At 43.8% G+C, this 19,618-nt stretch overlaps 1 protein-coding gene across 3 annotated transcripts; it reads right to left on the bottom strand.

The window, feature by feature from the left end:
* Window positions 1-1,280: 1,280 nt before the first annotated feature.
* Window positions 1,281-19,437, bottom strand: BLM (BLM RecQ like helicase). 3 transcript variants are annotated; one of them, XM_079954129.1, is made up of 22 exons: window positions 19,326-19,437; window positions 17,816-17,931; window positions 16,357-17,066; window positions 15,484-15,649; window positions 15,141-15,250; window positions 14,611-14,743; window positions 12,797-13,494; window positions 11,773-11,964; window positions 10,571-10,689; window positions 9,504-9,617; window positions 8,340-8,438; window positions 8,087-8,235; window positions 7,051-7,157; window positions 6,506-6,666; window positions 5,986-6,181; window positions 5,273-5,463; window positions 4,800-4,935; window positions 4,079-4,278; window positions 3,608-3,803; window positions 2,790-2,912; window positions 2,161-2,359; window positions 1,281-1,536 (listed from the first exon to the last, which is right to left on the bottom strand). In XM_079954129.1, exons 2-22 carry the CDS (start codon window positions 17,911-17,913, stop codon window positions 1,380-1,382), a joined length of 4,254 nt encoding a protein of 1,417 aa, XP_079810255.1. In that variant the 5' UTR covers window positions 17,914-17,931; window positions 19,326-19,437; the 3' UTR covers window positions 1,281-1,379. The 3 variants fall into 3 exon arrangements, with proteins under 3 accessions (XP_079810255.1, XP_079810254.1, XP_079810256.1); XM_079954128.1 differs by having other exon boundaries at window positions 12,773-13,494; XM_079954130.1 differs by lacking the exons at window positions 17,816-17,931; window positions 19,326-19,437 and having other exon boundaries at window positions 12,773-13,494; window positions 15,484-15,644; window positions 16,357-16,492.
* Window positions 19,438-19,618: the final 181 nt, after the last annotated feature.

Here is a 19,618-nt window from a genome sequence, read left to right on the forward strand (position 1 = left end):
AGCCAGGTAGGTTAATGCTGACAAGCTGAGGGATGCAGCTTAGTTTGTACAGCTGCACAGTGAAATCTGCAGTACATTAGAATTCATCTGGACTAGTGGTTCCCAGCCTTTTTGATATGGTGACCCAGAAGTCCAAATTTACTTAGGTAAAATGACCAATTTGTTTATTGTCACATAAATATTAGACCTTAGGTGTTTGGCAGCCATTGGTTTGGAGCATTTTAAGTGCATTTACCTGTTCTAGAACACTTACTTGAGATATCCTAGCAAAAAATGTGTTTAATACCTCTAGTCATGTGGTTAATGAGGCTATGTTTAATGGGGAAACCCAGCCAGATGGGTGGGGCATAAATATATTATATTATATTATAATTATAATTATTATTATTATTGTTGTTGTTGTTGTTGTTGTTGTTGTTATTATTTTGTATTTTAGTGTTAACTGAATTGAGTACCAATTCAGTTACAAATTTGGCTTACAAATTTGGGGAGAGAGAGAAACTCCACACAGATCTCACGCACTACTTGCAGCCACAGAATAATGGAGTCCACATTTTGGAGGATTCATCTTGCTCTTTGATATAATCAAAGGATAATTTTGAAAACCTAGAGAGGGAACTGAGCATTGATCAGCTCTGCACTGTGGCAGAATCCATGTGGAGCAGGTTAAGGCAGATGGGAACCCTGGCAAGCATCCTGAGAAATATTTTGGAGAGGTTGAAGGAGGCTTTCTCAGACAGGCCCTGAGGGCTAAACCTGGGAGTAAGGAAGGCCTTGGGATGTGTTCAGTACACCTACCCAAAACATGCAAGCCTCAGCTAATACTACATGAAGTAACTGGTCCTATTAATCAGTTAATAACATTGGGGTTTTTTCTTCAAGAGTTTGTATTCATATATTTAATTCTTGTCGTCTGTGTAAAAAGTTCTGCAAAGACAAATTTCAAAACTAGTCTTCACAGCTGTTCAGACCAGAAGCTTGTCTGCTAACATACATTTTGCAAGGTTTCTTACCACTAGGAATAAAATAGTCTCATACTTCATTACCTATCAGTGGGCTGCTTTGAATGTTTTAAACATACAAAGTAAAATGAAATAGATGTGGCGTGATCCACAAATGCATGAAGTTCTCCATCTCTCATGGACAAAATGTTCAGAATAGAATACTGAAGTCAGCAAGCTATTTGGAGAAATGGGGACCAATACAGAGGATTTATATACCACCAAACACTATATTAGCGTGGCTCACAAGGTGTCTTGCTAGAAGCTCTCACAGTATGGTTCAAGCAAATGTATTTATTAACATTAGGCATGAGTGTTACACCTCAATAAAAAATTAGTTAAACAGCTTCCATAGAAATTAAAAAGTCTCTAAGGATATTACAAAAGTGAGAATGAAGGTTTAAGGTATTGTCTGCTTTGTGGTTTTGGTGGTGCCATAATTGCAGGCCTTTTGCCAATTCCTGGCTTGGCAGGAGGAATGTAAGATGTGGAACTTTTGGAGTTAGATGATGCCTTCTTGCCAGTTCTGTAACCCCTAGAAAATTAGAAAGGGAAATATAGAATAGGTCATTGGCCCCAATAATTTTGTAAACATGCATATATACTTTATCTGTTGTTTCAAGAGCCTTATAAGATTTAAATCCCTAAAAAACAACCTCCAACATTTCTGCTCTGCATTCTGGCCAAATGTTTCATTTGTACATTTATAAGGAGGAGACCAGAATACCAATGTGATTTCAGTTTGGCATTGGGGCTCTTGACCTCACTGCTGAGACACTAACCCTTTAGCACCAGCACGTCCCTCTTCTAGGTACTTGGAATTCTCCCAATTGTTTTTGTCCATTTCATCCAGCCCTACACACCCAGCCTTACACATAAGTAACGTGGGAATTGCTGTGTTCCACAAGGACACCCTGAAAGGGACAACACTTCCAGGCTGGCATCACAGCTTTGTCAGTCATGATTTTATGGGATGGCTTAAATTTAAGTGATTCCATGTTGCTACTATGGCAATGTGCTCCTCACTCATTGTGATGTCTTCACAATAAAAGTTATTTTACTGCAAAAGTGTTCTTAATTGGCACTGTAGAAGGGCTTTAATCCCATTGTTATATCTGGCTTACTTGCTACCGAAGGATTAAAAAACAAACAGCCATACCCTTTAGAACGAGCCTGCTGGCCTCCAGACCTCATTTTCTTCTTTGATTCTCTGAAGAACTGAGGCTTTTTTCTCTTCCTTCCCTTGTTGGGTCTGTTGTGGAAATAGGCAGATGTTGTATGCAGCTCCTCCTCTGCTTCATCAGTACTGGAATTTCTTTCAGCGTCAGCTTCTGTAGCCGAAAGAGGCTTGTTTTCCGCTGTTGAAACAGACCCAGGTGTCTTTAAACCTGTGGCTTTGGATGTTGCCAAACACAGGCCATAACCCTGCAGCTTCTCCGCTTCCCTTTAGCACAGGCAGTGTTATGATGTAAAGCAAGAGAATTGCTGGTCTGAAAACCACTTCAGGGTGACAGTGCCATTTGCACCACTGTCACTGAAAAAGGAATATGTGAGCAGTCTGCATAAATGGCTGCTGGCATGGTTTGAGTTGCTTCCATTGGGGGGTGGGAGGGAGTATCATCATCATGACTGAAGTGACCGAGATTGCATTAAAAAGCCATTTCATATAAAGGGCTCCCCAAGGAGTTCCTCGTTCCAATGGTAATCATGCAGAGAAAAACAATAACTGAAGAGACTACACTTATAAATAAATAACGTGCATAACCGGAAAATGAAGTCACACAATACCTGGCAGTGTCCATTCATAATACTTCTGCAGCACTTCAATGATTTCTGCTCCATACTTCTCTAACTTGTCCTCTGTAACACCATCAATCTGAAGCAGAACTGCAGGGTCTGGAGACAGTGTCTCTGGAGACCAGGAAAGAAAAACAGATCTTTAAAATGGCTTGACATCTGTGAATGTCTGGTATAAGCAGGGACAAGGATACACATGCTGAACATTTTTTGTTGTTGAAAAGATTGATCACCACACAAGGCGGTGACTTCTTTTACAAGCAGAAGAGTCCATTTGCTTTCTATCTTCATACAAAAAGAGCACAGCAAAATCTTTCAGTTCTGCTATTAAGAGAGTTGTTCTGAAATTCCCATGCAAGCCATGCCACCTGGCAGACACCAGGAATATCACAGAGGGAAAGAGTTACAGTACAACCACGTCTTGCGTGGGGGATATGCTCTGGGGATGGCGCATATATGCAAAAACACATACACCTGAACCACTCCCTTGGGATCACCCCTGCATGACCATCCTTACACCTTCCAAGCAAGGCAGAGCAGTTTTAAGCTCAAGCTTAGCTTACTGGGCTCTGGAACGCTCTCACAAAATCTTGCTGGGCCAGCTGAGTAAGGAAGTCTGAGAGCTTAAAAGCTCTTTCCACGCCATGAAAATGCAGCGTAAAAGGAGCTTGCATGCAATTAATTTCCAGGATTTCAGCTGGCTGGCTTTCAACCACACAAGGTTGAAATTGTGCATACAAGATGCAACGGTACTGTACTACATTAACAGACACAGACTTGAACCGTTTCTCCATAAGCACCAACATTACCTGCAATTCTTTTAAGCGTGGCAGTGTTAAAAACATTGAAGTAATGGACATCAAACGCTTTCCCAAGGTTTTTGCAGACATCTGTGAGTTCTGAGAGACATTTCTTAACCATCTCTTCCCGCTGGGAAATTTTGATCACTGAAGCCCTTTGGTGCTTGCGAATGCTGCTGGCACTTTCAGTTTCATGGAACTCTACCTGAAGGAAGCAACAGAAGAAAATCTCACTAATGTACAACTGAAACTAAGATGTGCAGTTTCCTTCTATACAGCTTGAGACTATGACAGCAACACAGGAAGAGGATGAAGGTACCCATTAGAGGAAAAGGAACATCTCCTATTTCAGCCATTCTCTGCAAGACCTTGAGGTTTTCTTAACTATTTTCCTGGGTGGCTCCAAGCTTCTAACACCTATTTGAGGAGAAGACAGGGCATGACACTTTAGGCAAGTAGATGAATTTAGCTCTTACACACCTGCAGAGATCCATTCAGCACAGCATAAGCTTTCTCACCAGTCTGGACATATGCAACTGCTTGGTCATTAGCAGTGATGTAAAGGTCTTCCTCTAGAATCTTGTCCAGTACCAGTTTCCTAAAGAGTCGCTCAGCATTATGGCGTGAGTAGGCCGCTCCTTTTCCAAACAGGCCAGACTGAATCTTGGCACTCTTTGTACCTGTACAGAAAAACACAGTGTGTCTTCTTGATAAAGGCAAAAGAAGGAAAGATGCTTCAGCACAAGAATCCCCAGAGTGAGGACTCACAAGTGATTTAACCACCTTCCCTCTCATGACCAAGGCCAGATGGCAAAATGAACCAAAACCACATGGGAGGTTGGCTAGCTACTCCTCACTCACCAGAAAATTATATAAGGAATATTTCTTATTATTTAACATACATGACCCACTAAGGAAGATAACAGAAGTCAAAACAGTAACAATTAATTGCACATTTGTTCAAAATCCAATTAAAACTTTTTAATTAATTCGACAAAATTGATTAAATTAATCCAGTGATACCAGCTTTTCAAAGTCTGATAGTAATTGACACCTGAAGTGCCTCTCTGCCTCCCCCTTGCCTCTTAGCACTCCCCTGGGTAATCCCCCGCCCTCCAGGAGCTGGTACCACCCACTTTGGGAACCAGTGATCAAGAAACAAATCCAACACTGAGTGTTGACAGCATACACTGCAACTTACCCAAGAAAATGTCAATCATCATATTCAAGGTGTACCTCCCTGTGTTATTCCTTCTTACTCGCTTCTCGCCACAATGCTCCTGAACAAACCTAACAATGTTTTTCACATCTTCTGTCACGTTCCGTGGTTTATAATCCTAACAAAAACAGTTTTGAGGAGGAAAGATTGATTTGTTGCACTACACCTGGCTGCTGACAATACAGTATTGGCCCCAATTTGGATACCGTTCCAAACTCAAGATATACAAGCTAAGTGAAGTGTTAGTTTAAATTTGAGAGATTAATCTGAAGGAAATACAAGAAAAAACAAGTCATACATTGAAGAAAACAGCTGGAAGTCATTGTCCGCAAGTTGCAATCCTTAGTTTCTTCAGCCCAAAAATCACTCCTGCCCAGCCGCTACCAGAAATACATGTGTTCTAACCTCCAAAGAGATAACACATTTTGAAGAGTTAAGAAGCAGAACTGGCTTACCTGCTTCCTGCTGCAGTTGTCACAACTGACTTCAGGGTGTTCCTTGCAAAACCTAGAGTTGAAGCCTGTTTCCCCAAAGTAGGCCAGCAGCTGTACTCTCCGGCACTCCACGATATTCTCACAGTAATGGACCATGCTGTAGAGATTGTTGAAATGTGTCTGCCGTGTGTGGCTGTTCCCATCTTTTTCCACTGAAATTCAAATAATGCACCTTTTGACTTATTATGGAACATACACACAGAGTGAGAGATTGCTTTTCCTTCTGACCAATAATTTACAGACATGTATGAAGAAGAAGCCAAAAGGTTCAAACTTTAAGTTTGTGAGCTGGGTTTCAACCTTTTTTAGTAGGATACACAGAAGAGAAAGGAATGAGACACTGCAGCATTTTTTCCATATAAAAATTGAGAAGTTTATGAGAAAGGAATTCTTCAGGAAGTTTACAGTATTTTTAGTCTCCTATGGCTAGATGCACACTGCTTGTTCCAAGCAACCTAAATGAAAACACTTAAAGCCTAAAACTTGAGAGGCAAACGCCAAGTCATTCTATTGCAGGCAGTGCTTCTATGTTTTATAGCCATGATGGCTGAAGTGGGCTGCTAACACTGTTCTTTGACAACAATTATAAAATTACCCCCCCACACACACACATTTAAGCCCATTCTTGCATGATTCTGATCACAAGATTTGAGATGTCGCAAAGAAATGCTTACTAAATATGAGTCTTCTCAGCCTGTTGACATCACTATAGGTGTAGAAGAGCAGGCAGTGAGAAATTTCTCCATCACGCCCAGCTCTGCCCGACTCCTGATAGTAACCTTCAACAGATTTAGGAAGAGAGGCATGGATCACAAAGCGCACATCAGGTTTATCAATCCCCATGCCGAAAGCAATGGTTGCACATATAATCTGGAAGAGAACAAAAACAGGATTTGCATACTGCCAAGGGCAAGCAGTGCATCACACACACACTTTATACACTGAACTGACACAGTGCTTTCTGGCTTGATACTCTGATCGACTTCCAGCTCACCTCAAGGAGGGTAAAGAGGAACACACACACAAATCCACTGAGAAAGGCCGCAGAAAACTGACCAGCTAAACAGACGGGGCCATTTGTTTTGCCACAGGAGCTAACAACCATTTAGATCTGTGATGGCTACACCCTATGTTCGTTTTAATATTTCTACTTGTGTGTGATATCAGCACCTTCTACAGTTTCGTCTCCTTTACCTGACACCCGTCCTGATTAATCCACTTCTGCTGCACATGGTCTCTGGTGCTGTCCGTGAGACCAGCATGATAGGCAAGTGCAGAAAGGCCAGAGCTCTGCAAAGTGCTGGCAACCGAGTCACATTCATATCGGGAGAGGCAATAAATTATCCCAGAGTCATCTAAAGAAAAAGAAAAAACAGGCAAAATATGGGAGCTGGAGTATTCAATCCTCTCATATAAAGTAAATTAAAAGTGACAGCGGAAGTCGCACACCCCTCTGAGCTACATTTCACAGAACTGAAGAACTTTCTTGACAGTGGTAGCTGTTTGATAGTGGAACGGACTCCTTTGGAAGGTGGTGGCCTCTCCTTCATTGGAGCTTTTTAAGCAAAGGTTGGGTGGCCACCTGTCATGGATGCTTTAGTTGAGATTCCGGCATTGCAGGGGGTTGGACTAGATGACCCTCAGGGGACCCTTCCAACTCTACAATTCTTTCATTCTTTGAAAAAGCCTTGATTCACACGAATAAATCCTGCCAGAGGAAGGAAAGGAACTAAACTCACTTGGGTGGTATTTTCGGATCCAATCCAAGCAGTCCAGCGCAACACTTTTGGGCTTCTTGGGCAAAACATCGTATTTCAGGTTCCGCCTGTTAAAGCTCATACTAAACCTGGAAAATATCCATCACAAGAAAAAGATTTTTCTTCTTCTTTAAAAAACAGTAAATTGCTAAAGGATATGTGTATCCTAAATGGTATCTTAAGAAAAGCCACCAGTGCCCCCACCATGCCATAGCATCTGAGCTGGACACTCCAGCACCAACCCCTCTCGCTCTCCAGGCTTCGGGCAGATATCCGCAAGCCGTGGGAGCCCGCGGGAGTTCCCCGGGCTTCGGGCAGCTCTCCGCAAGCCGTGGGAGACCAGCGCGACTTCCCGCCGGGCTCCCACGGCTTGCGGAGAGCTGCCTGTTCTGTTCCCCGTGCCTGGGGGGGGGGGGAATAATTTTTTTTCTTTATTCCCCCCCCCCTCAAAAAAAACTAGGTGTGCCCTATGGGCCGGTGCACCCTATGGGATGAAAAATACGGTAGGCCAAAAGGATGAAAAACTAGTGGCTGGGGCTTGTGGGGTGGGGAGAAGATTCAAGCTGAGTGTGAAAGGAAAATAGGGGGGAGATATTATAGGAGATGGGATAAAAAAAAAACTTCTGGGATGCTTGGGGGCAGGGCAAGGAAAATATAAAAATAAAAGGCCTTCTCTATCCGACTAAAATGGGACTGAATTCTGACAAAAATGGGAAGGCTGAGTCACAATACCTCCAGAACATATGCCTGCAGGTAGCTTGAGGAAAGCTGACCTATGGAACTCCTTTTCATGAGCTAAAGGCTGTGCCAGAGAATTTCCAAAGACTGATTAGATATCACTTAGAAAAAGATGTCAGCAATTGCCAGCTGATTGTGCCAGACACAGCAAATGCCACTAGCCACCATTTTAATGCTGCCTGCCCTTCACCACCATTTTGGGCCTCGGTGGTTTTCAGCAATCTCATGTGGGCCACTGGGTATAGTAAGTTGGAGAATTCCTGGTGTAGATCAAACTTACACCTGTGGCTTCAGCATCTCCAGTTGATTCAGGACGTCCTTTTGCACCCTTGCATTTGCGGTGGCAGTAAGAGCCATCATAGGAATGGAAGCAAATTTCTTACGAAGCATATTCAGCCGCTTGTAGTCTTGGCGGAAGTCATGGCCCCACTAGTCAAAAGATTTTTTTTAAAAAAGTTAATTTGCTTACAGATCAATGCAAGGGTTCAGCTGGTTCACCAACCTCTGACATTTCCAAAAAAAGAGAAGGTCACCTGACTAACGCAGTGTGCCTCGTCAATCACAAAGCGCGCCAACAGCTTCCGCTCATAGAGATTCTCCAGGGCTGACATCAGCCGGCCACTCGAGCAGACCTAAGGAAGACCCACACCCAAGGATCCAGAAACTTTAGTGGAGAATTGCTATCACTGTATATTCACACATAGCAAATTCCTTTCTACATCACTTTTCAGCATAAAAAGTACTTTAGCCTTCTTATCTCATTTGCCCTCATCCACCACTTCAGATAGACCTGGTGTTGTAAAATTTAGGGTGCACATATAGCAGACACCCAGTCCACAGAAAACCAATCCTTCACCCTTCAACATTTGGAAAATACCTTGAGAGAAATAGCTTGGAGAACCAGTATACTTTCATTCTAGCCTGTTAAAACAAGGACAACCTGAATTTCCTATGGAACATTGTATAAAATCATTTATAACTGTATAATTCGAGTCCTCCATAATCCCTCTTGCCCAAGAACACATAGGCAGATAGCAATCCAATCAGGAAAAGTTCCTGAAGGGATTCCTCTCCCAAATCTATGAACCTCCTTTGTGTTAATTGTCATTGTTTGCCAAAATGCTCTGCACTGAGGGATGTCTGCTGGGCATCCTGATTGTCTCATCAAATGCTAATATTTTGCATAAACTGTGTCTGGAGCTATGTAAAATTTGCTATATCCTCAGGAATGTCACACCTTGACCTGCCTGAGCCACTGTAGCCCCACCCTGTGTGTGATGTAATTTCTGGTTTGTAAAGGGGCCAAAATGCAGCCCTTTAAAAAGGGATGGTTTTTCTTTGCTCTTGGTCTCTTTTACCTCCTTTGCGGGGAGGGGAGGGAACTCTGTTGCAAAAAAATAAATAAGGATCTGCTTTGCTTTCTTTAGATCCTTGCCTCCATCCATTCATCTCTGACCAATCATGAACTCAGGAGTCTCAGTCCCTTGGGGAGTTGTGCAGCAAAAAAACTAAACCCCAATTTTTCTACACCATTGATAAGCAGAGGCCTGCTCTAGTCATGCAAACAGAGTTCATGTCTGAGCCAGGATGGAAGCCTAGCTCTCCTCCATCCAAACCTGCTGGCTTCCTTTGCCTAGTGGGCTGTATCCTATATATGATAAAACCCAATGCTGATGGTGCTTAGACCTTATACAAACCTTCTCTGGAGTAACATAGAGGAGTTTTATAATGGGGTCTTTCTTCGACAGCTGCATGTAGATTCTGGATGCTTCAGCATCAGTCTTGTCACCTGTCAGGTGAGTTGCTGGAATCTATGACAGAAGAGAAGCTGTTTGTACTCAGTATAAAGTAGCTCCCTGTGTTCCCAAGTCAGATCTATTAGTCCATTTACTATTATCTACAAAGACTGGCAGCGGCTCTCTGGGATTTCAGATATGGTTCTCTCCCAGCCCTAGATTGAATCAGGGATCTTCTGCATGCAAAGCAGGTGTTCTACCACTGATAGATGAAACAGATGCAACAGCAAATGGATTGGTGAATTCAACACTCATTTTACACTATTATCTACAGTAAGTAAAAAATGGTACACACAGATAAAGTACTAGCTTCCGTGATGTACCGTATTTTTCGCTCTATTGGACGCAGTTTTTCCCCTCCAAAAATTGAGGGGAAATGTGTGTGCGTCCTATGGAGCGAATGCAGGCTTGTGCCATAGCCGCGCGCAACCCCTCCGCAAGGAGAGGCTGCACGGGGCTATGGCTTCTTTAGCCCTGCGCAGCGTCTCCCGGCAAGGAGAGGCTGCACGGGACTAAAGGGGAAGCCAAAACAGCGAGCGGGATCCATCCCGCTCGCTGCCTTGCCTTCTTCCATAGCTGTACGCAACCCCTCCGGCAGGGAGAGGTTGTGTGCAGCCTGTACATTGCTCTTTGGGGCTGGGGGGGGGGAAATATTTTTTTTCTTGATTTCCCCCCCTTAAAATTGGGTGCGCCCTATGGTCCGGTGCGCCCTATGGTGCGAAAAATACGGTAGGTCTAAATGTATGTCCATGCTCCCTTCCTTGCCTGCTATGGTGCTGAGCTCCCAAACTTTGGATCAACTTGAATCTGAATAGCAATGCCCAAATATTGGAAATAAAGAACGGAAGTTTCTAATTTGCATGAAGTCATACCCCAGAGCAAAGAGCAGAATCGGTCACGGCTAATGAAGATGCAGACAACTCTCCTCATGCAAAGAATCAATGAGAAAACCATGGGCTTGAACTCACATCCATTGATGTTAGCTTCTGAACTTGATCCACTATCAGTGACCTCAAGGGGGAGATCACAATGGTGACTCCCGCTGAAACGCAAGCTGGTAGCTGGTAGCATAAGCTCTTCCCACCTCCTATGGGAAGGGGGAAAACCAAGGATTAGTTGGAAAGCTCGCCTGGGCAGTAAGCAAATGCAGGTTGTCCAGATGAGATTTAGCAAAAGCCAGAAACCTCCACCCTAGAATATTTCAACAAATTTTCAATCTGGGTTTAAAAATTACTTTCTGCACTCCTCCAACTCCTGCTAAGAATGGGTCACTGCAAACACAATTTAAGTACAGGTTTTATGATCAATGCATTAGGAATTTTAGTTCTGGTAACTTTTGTCAGACAGCGTTTTTTATTTTTTAATCGAAAATTCTCATTATGTCATGCTTTAAGAGTTGCTACACTGTCTACATAAGAACATCAGAAGAGTTGTGCTTGATTAGGCCAAAGGGGGCCCCATCAAGTCCAGCATTCTGTTCTCACAGTGGCCAACCAGATGCCTCTTCTGGGAAACCCGCAAGCAGGATCCAAAGCACAAGAGCACTCTCCTCTCTTGTGGTTTCCGGCAACTGGTATTCAGAAGCATTGCAGCCTTCAACTGTGGAGGCAGAGCACAGGCATCATGGGTAGTAGCCCCCGATAGCCCCTCATCCATGTCTTTGTCTAGGTCACATAAAGTCTCTAACCAGTTCCAAAGCAGCATGCTTAATCGTTAGAGCCAGTGGGAAAGCATGCCTGCTTAGAAAATATTAGCAACTTGTTTATATTCTGTTAGAAGACACCCAGAGTGGCTGGGGCAACCCAGTCAGATGGGTCGGGTACAAGTAATGATTCAACTCATGGATTATATTCAGTGATTTAAATCAATCCACCCTTCATTTAGCAAACCCCACACCTCCACTATGATCCAGATCTCCCCACAACCTGTTTGTCAGTCTTCAACTTTGCTGTACAAATGCACATTGTGGGTCCTTAAGGACAGCACCTTTCACTTTGCTGACATACACAATAAAAGGTTGTGGCACTTCATCACCTCAGGAGGCAAAAGGTCATTTGCCAGGAGTCTCCCACACCTTTTTACTCATTGCACGCCTTCTGAAAACCTCCCAGGTTGCCAGACTAGCCCCCTAGACCACATGAGGTTGGCAGGCACCCTTGCCATCACACACCTGTGGGCATTAAGATGAAGCAGTCTTCGCCCAACAGAGCAGCATTGATAGCTTCAAGCTGATTTGTCCGGAAGTGATGCAGACCAAATCTTTTGTGAAATATCTTCATCATTTCGTTAGAATGGGGAAATGCTAAGCCTCTGAAGTGCTCTAGCAATGGATTTCTGGAAGGTGGATTTTTAACCTGTGGATCTAGAAGAAAACAGGTTACTAGAATAAATAACAATTGCTTGGTTTTTGTGTGTGCCCTGTAGCATATCAACAGCTTACTCTTAACTCATTTTGCATAATTATAAGTACACTAGTGTGGCTGGATAGGTGGAGTGTGATCCTCAACTGCTGGCAATGCAAAATCAAGAGCTGGAAGTTATCTTGGATTCCTTAATAATATAACAATAGGACCCTGTGAAATCTCAACTTAAAGTCATGGTTCTGGTCTCACTGAATGTAATTGATTCACACATGAAAGCAATTTTGGTCCCCGCTATTTAAAACAGCAGAGTTTGGCACCTGCTTAACTCTCACTTTGAACATGACCCAGTGAATCTTTTCAAAATTTATCTTCGAAACAAAACAGTGTCTGGCAGCAAAGCTGACATTTCACAACAGCAGCCCTAACCACCACAGAAGCAGCAGCAGCAGCAGCACAACCACAAAGCAAAACCAGAGAACTTCACTGCTCAAGTTAATGTGAGAGCAAATTCCTGCTGTTTGAAAAGAAAAATGCTATACACTCCCTACAGCAGAATTTGGTATCGGTACAGAAGAAAAATCATGTATGTGTGTGTCACATTTCCCAAAGTATTTCAGAACTCAGAAATTCAGTGACAAAAGTGTGACCTCGTGAAGGAAAAGCAAAGCTGCTACCAAGTGACTGTGGTGAAGCAATGAATAGTATTCCCATTGCAACTCAAGCAATGTGTCAGATTAGTTAATTACTCTCTACACAATAGCTCCCTGGCACAACTAGCTTCTGTGACAGAGAATTAGCATAATTTACCCAAGCAGCTCTTGGCAGGCGCACCTTGGCAGTTTGCTCTGGGAAAAATAGGATTTGAAAAATGACCATTTCCCTGAGCTGTAAGGGAGCTTTTTTCCAGGAATGGTTTGGCAGGCTGTGCTTCCTCAGCATGCTGGTAGCAAGTACTAGGTGGCTGTAAAGCTGAAGTGTTTATTACATTGTCCAACTCATCAAAGTCATCAATATCAAAATCATCATCAAAGGCCACATTCTCTGTTGCTGAGGAATTCTCTCTCAAATTATTTTGAAGTAGAGTGAGTTTCTCTTGGTCTTGATTCCCCTTTGAAAACAGCCAACCCTTTTCTCCCCATTCTGTCCTTGGGTTTCTGATGGAACAGTTCAGAGAGGAGACTCTTTTGTCTACTCCTCTTTTAGAAAGAGACAATCCTGCATTTTCCGAGATGCTACTGTCCATAGCAAAAGTCTTGGAAAAAACTGACAGGTCAGCATTACTGGAGTCTTGAGTCCTTGGTACAAAGGAGGGGGTTGAATGAAAGTTATGCTGGGGTGCAACCTTTGGGGAAGGTTGTCTAGACATGAACAATTCCCTACAAGGGTCAGCGGCAGAGATTTTTCCCAGTTGAAAAGAAACACCACCATCCATAGATCTTTCATGTCCAGAATAAAGTTTGCAATTTTCATCCAAAGATATGCCACTGTCCTTTCTACTTCCATTAGTGCCATTCTTTAAGAGTTTTCTTCTGGAAATAAAGAAAAAATATGAACTATTAATACACAGAATCACAGAGTTGGAAGGGACCCCAAGAGTGATCTAGCCCAACCTCCTGCAATGCCAGGATCTCAACAAAAACAAGCTTACTCCATGTGACAGCCCTTTAGATATTTGAAGATGGCTATCATATCTTCAGGGGACGCAGGTGGCGCTGTGGGTTAAAGCCTCAGCGCCTAGGACTTGCCGATCGAAAGGTCGGCGGTTCGAATCCCTGCGGCGGGGTGCGCTCCCGCTGCTCGGTCCCAGCGCCTGCCAACCTAGCAGTTCGAAAGCACCTCCGGGTGCAAGTAGATAAATAGGGACCGCTTACCAGCGGGAAGGTAAACGGCGTTTCCGTGTGCGGCTCTGGCTCTGGCTCTGGCCAGAGCAGCGATGTCACGCTGGCCACGTGACCCGGAAGTGTCTCCGGACAGCGCTGGCCCCTGGCCTCTTAAGTGAGATGGGCGCACAACCCCAGAGTCTGTCAAGACTGGCCCGTACGGGCAGGGGTACCTTTACCTTTTTTATCATATCTTCTCTCAGTCTCCTCTTATTTCAACTTCTTTATAGGTCTGGTTAATAGCCAGAGCCAGATAAAGATACCTTTGCTTACCATAAAATTTGATATAAACTTGCCTCAATTGCCAGACCAAGATTTCTTGAGAGTATTTATCTCAGAAGGGACACTGGTGGCGCTGTGGGTTAAACCACAGAGCCTAGGACTTGCCGTTCAGGTTGGCGGTTCGAATCCCCGCAGCAGGGTGAGCTCCCGTTGCTTGGTCCCTGCTCCTGCCAACCTAGCAGTTCAAAAGCACGTCAAAGTGCAAGCAGATAAATAGGTACTGCTCCGGCAGGAAGGTAAACGGTGTTTCCATGCGCTGCTCTGGTTCGCCAGAAGCGGCTTAGTCATGCTGGCCACATGACCCGGAAGCTGTACGCTGGCTCCCTCGGCCAATAAAGCGAGATGTGTGCCACAACCCCAGAGTTGGCAACGACTGGAGCTAATGGTCAGGGGTCCCTTTACCTTTACCTATTTATCTCAGAGACACAAGAGATAAACAGAGCCTGTGAACACATTCTGGGTTAGTGGCATCTCAAGACAGACCTGCGATCTCTATGCTGAAGGAGCTCCTTTCCACATGACAAAGACTTCAGCTCCCATTCTGGAATGGAATCCACCAGCTTGCAGATGTCTTCCATCACACTGTAGAGGGACCGTCCCAAAAGTGAATGCTTGTCTGAAATGAAACACAGTAAGGTTAAAGCACCACTTTAGTCAGAATCTACCAGCAACTTTAAAATGACCTGCTTTTTCAAGGAAGTCCTTAAGATTCTCTAATCCTTGGACTACCCATGTGCTAGTAGTTCATTCTGACTTCAGTGGAATTTAAGCATGTTTGTAATTCAAAGGGAAACAAAGGAAGTTTTACAGGAAAACATGCCCACTACACAGGTGTTTTTTTAAAAACCTGAAGTCACATTGCAAAATCTTAACAGAAGCTGAAGCACTTACTACCCAGTCCTGTGATTTAGTCAGGTACAAAGCTGCAGGCAGGTCTCTATCTGAAGACCACACTGAGGTCTGCACTTTCTGAAAGCAAGCAGGTGAAGCCCCTTCAGGAGGAGTTATTTTACCTTCCTGCCTATCACTGTTTCCATGGACGGTTTCTCCAAAGTCTGGAAGGCTGCTTTTCAAACTTTCAAGGGCCAGTGTTTTCTCAACAGCAGCTTCTCTGGAAACATACCTAACATTTAAAAGAAGTCGTTAAGTCATCCCGTATAAATACACTGCTGTGAATAAAGTTTTTCGCATCAGCTAGAAAACACTTCTTACTAAGCTTATTTGTTCCACCAGCATTTTGGTCATTCACTGATGAAAAAACTCCAGATCCATGATTTCACCATCCTACCCGGGCTACTTCTACCAGAGATGGTCCTGGTAAAGAACCAAGTTGTGGACTTATCATTTCCATCATACCTAATGCTTTTCAAAGAGGATGCAGAAGAAGGTATTTCTTCCTCTGGAGAGGGTGGTATGCAGTCTACGTAGTTTTCATCCTCAAACGCATCATACATAGCTGGATCATTCCACACTTCATCTGGTTCCTCACTTTCATTTAGGTTGAAGTCAGCGTCATTCTGTGCTTTAAAACAAGCAATAAGAATATTTGACTAACAACAGTTTTAAAACACACTGAGGACAATTTAAAAAATCAATAAAACCCACCCAATAATACATAAAATCCACCCAGAAAAAAATCTAACAGACACAACTTAAAAACCCAGCCACCTATCCCCCCTGCAACCCCCCCCCCCAACTTTGAGTGCTGTATCCCAGATGGAGATGGGCCTTCTCCATGGTGGGACCCCAGTTTTGAAACTTCTTGCTCCTTTATATTTAGCGAACTATGTGCTAGAAAGCATTTGATAACTGACTGAATACAGTGGTACCTCGGGTTACATACGCTTTAGGTTACACACTCCGCTAACCTAACCCAGAAATAGTGCTTCAGGTTAAGAACTTTGCTTCAGGATAAGAACAGAAATCAGGCTTCGGCGGCGCGGTGGCAGCAGGAGGCCCCATTAGCTAAAGTGGTGCTTCAGGTTAAGAACAGTTTCAGGTTAAGAACAGACCTCCGGAACGAATTAAGTACTTAACATGAGGTACCACTGTACATCTGTTTGCATGATGTGAAAATGAACTAGTATATGCAGTTTTATGGCTTATTCTGTATTGGGTGGTTTAATGATTCTTTGTTACTCAGATCGAGATCTTCGACAAAGGACGCTATATAATCATTTAAAATAAATAATAGTATTAATAGACTTGACTAGAAAGAAAGCCATTTACCTTTCAAATGCTCTTCCTTTTTGTCACCGAAGGGACTTTCCACAGGCTTCTCCTCTTGAAGATTTTCACTTACAAAGCTTTCACAAGGGCTGGGTGTGGGAGAATCAAGGCAAATGACATACTGGCTTCCAGCAGGATCTGGTTCCTTGTCAAGCACCTGTATTTTGTTCTTCTCACGCACAGAGGGTCCATTACATTCTTGGTTCGCTTTTTCCATGCCATCTGCCTTTAATGACTTACTGGGGATGGGACTATGGTTTTTTGGAGCCTTCCTAGCTTTTACAGACTGGGTGTCTGAAAAGGAACCAGGCCGCTTTGAGCATACCTTTCGTGGACCAGACATTTCAAAGTCATCAGTGTCATCCCAGACATCATCAATATTAATAACTGAATTGTATGAAGAATTATGGTCTGATTTCAGGAGCTGATGGTCATCTGGTTTGCTGCCCACGCCACTTTCTTTTACAGAAGACTGGAAACAATCCAGAACATCTTGACATTGCTCATTTGGATAATTGTGCTTTCCTTCCTGCTTTTTCAATGTTGTTGCAAAAACTTCACTGATTCTCATCTGCTTATCCGTTGACACACTTGGATTTGTCAAGGAAGAGTTAGCATCCTTCTCTTTTAAGGTCAAATCCTTTGTTCCAGCTAAATATTTTACTGGTGTACAGTTATCAAGAGAGGTTTTCTTTTTGAATGTAAATCCCCTACAAAAGAGCCAAACAGTTTATTTAGACTTTGAGTGATTCATCAAGTCCTGCATTCTTTAGGCCGGGGTATTTTCCTCTGCTTTCAAACACATGCTTGAATACTATATACAAACATTGCAAAAAATATATATGAGATATTTAATCTTAGTCTCATTCAGTTTCTTATCACTTATTCTGTTTAAATTTTAAACAGCAAATTAGTATTCATGTTTACAGTGGACCAAAGTATCTTGAAAGATAACAATCAATATACATTATGTACCAGGAAACAGATAACCGGACCAGGAAAGTGAGCATGCCCAGATTTTTTTAAAAATTAGCCTTTCATTTCATTTCAAGCCATGTATTTAAATTCCCAAACATGTTGCTCATTAACTATTTCTAAGCATTACTAACACCTGAAATTAGACAGAAATTACCTTTAAATGTGTTTTACATTTACCCAAACTTTCCAGGACTCCTATTTTTAAAATTTGTAAAAGGATTTTGTATACATCACTCACTTTTATTTGTGTGTGTGTGTGTGTGTGTGAGAGAGAGAGAGAGAGAGAGAGAGAGAGTGTTACTTTCCCCCTTATTTTTATGCAGTTCTTAAGGTATTTTCCATGTTATGGCAAGAGGAAAATAAATATTTCCCCAAGTAACTATCATTAATGTCTGGTACATGCTCAATATCTGGTAAATATTGATTGCCACTTTTTGATGATGTTCAGTTTGAGATGCTGGGGGGGGGGGGAATTACTTACATAGTCTTGGGTTTGAGAGGTGCCAGGTTTCTTAGAGGGGCTTTGGCTGAATGAAGTGCAAGCTGCTTCTGCAGGTTATTCTGAGGAACGGCTGCCATTCTGTTTTTTTAAGTAGGCTGGGGGAGAGAAAACAAACAAAACACACACACTTGAAATACATAAGTATCATAAGCAAAAATAAACTTTGGTCAATAAAAAGTTGAAAATGACTTTAAGGGCAGTCATGTTCCCCACTGTAGGCAGAACCAGGAGCTTGAGCCTCTGTTTTGACAATGGTATCCAAAGCAAAACCAGCAAAGCTGAGCTAGACAAATGCCCCAGCAATTGTAATCACTAGCCAGTTCAAAGGTGCTGAGATTCCCATTCAAGCTTTCCTGAAGGGCTCCAGTTCTGCGGCAGAGTGCCTGCTTTACTTATAATAAGGCCATTGCTAGATTAAAAGATGGGAGAAAGATTCTCCCATAGACCTTGGAGGACTTCTGACTGCCAGCTTAGATGGTCTAGGAGAATAAGGCAGCTTCAGGTAGTCCATCTGCCGCAGCGCCAAAGGCAGGGGAATATCTGTTGAAGATGATCCCAATACGCGCTGATGAAGGACCATAATAGCTCGGCAACAGCATGCCTGCTTTGCGTGCAAACTGCCCCAAGCCCCTTGGAGAAAAAGGTGGTATATAAATGCAGGTAACAACAATAACCTCAGCAACAGCCACAACATAACAACCACAATAACCACAACCCCAATGGCATTTCCAGGGAGGCCTCCCTGCCACAAACCCCGGAGAAACTCTTGCTGCCAGTCAGTGTGGGCAGCGCTGAGCTAGAAGGGCCAATGGCCTGACTCGGCAGGAAGCAGCTCCCCATGTTCCAGTGAGATGCCTGGCAGCCAATGGCGCCAGGAGCCAGGGCCGGATTTAGGTTTGATGAGGCCCTAAGCTACTGAAGGTAATGGGGCCCTTTATATGTCCAGCTGTCCTCTGTCAACAACAAATTGTCGCTGTTTTTTGTGTTGAATATATGCTATATGGTAATTTATGGACCTAATAGGTATCTAAAGCCATTTGCACATAACGAAAGGTTAGCAGGCAGGGCCCATTATTTACATCACAGGAGCCTAGACAATACAAAACACTGTTGCTGTATGTAGGTTTACTTTATTTGATTTTTATCTTATGTTTTGGAAATGTATCTCCATTTTTTTCTTTTAATTTTTTGGGGGGCCCCCAAGCTATAGCTTGTTTAGCTTATACAGTACGTAAATCCGGCACTGCCAGCAGCACAGCAGCTCCGTGCGCCGCCCTCCCAACCCCAGTTTGCGCTTGCCAGCGCAGCTCCCGCCCCCCTTCCAGCTCTGCTTGCAGTGGGGCGGGAGCCCTGGGGGTCGTCCAGCAGCAGGCGGCCTCTCGCAGAATCGAAAGGAGCCCAATGGATGATCAAGTCCAACCCCCTGCAATACATCGGTCCGCGTGGCACTCCCTCTCCCCGCACGACTTCACCGCTCCCAAGGACCTACCTTCACCGCAGAAGCGGCTCTCGCCGCAGTCGCCTCGCTCCCTCTTCCCTCCTCTTCGCATTTAGCGCCTTCTCAGCCTCCCGAGTATCCTATTGGCTAAGGAATAGCTCCTTCCCGGCTGCAAAGGAAGTGACGTCAGGTACAGCGCCCGCAGAAGGTCCGGTGGGAAAAGGACACCTCCGGGCCTTTGCGGGTCGGGGAAATGGCTCCGCCCAAGGAGCTTCCCCCGCCCCGACCTCATTTCCCCCGGCTAATTCATCCTGATGCAGATCCGGCGCCCCCAGAACAAATTC

The sequence above is a fragment of the Podarcis cretensis genome (assembly GCF_951804945.1).
Source record: "Podarcis cretensis genome assembly, chromosome: 14".
Taxonomy (NCBI): domain Eukaryota; kingdom Metazoa; phylum Chordata; class Lepidosauria; order Squamata; family Lacertidae; genus Podarcis; species Podarcis cretensis.

Excerpts from the sequence above, each read along its gene's own strand:
- BLM (XM_079954128.1), bottom strand. The coding sequence starts at position 17,913 with ATGGCAGCCGTTCCTCAGAATAACCTGCAGAAGCAGCTTGCACTTCAT. Across the intron at positions 8,236-8,339 it reads AGGCACACTGCGTTAGTCAG|TGGGGCCATGACTTCCGCCA; the intron begins GTGACCTTCTCT and ends TCTTTTGACTAG. Across the intron at positions 5,464-5,985 it reads GCTGAGAAGACTCATATTTA|TGGAAAAAGATGGGAACAGC; the intron begins GTAAGCATTTCT and ends TTTGAATTTCAG.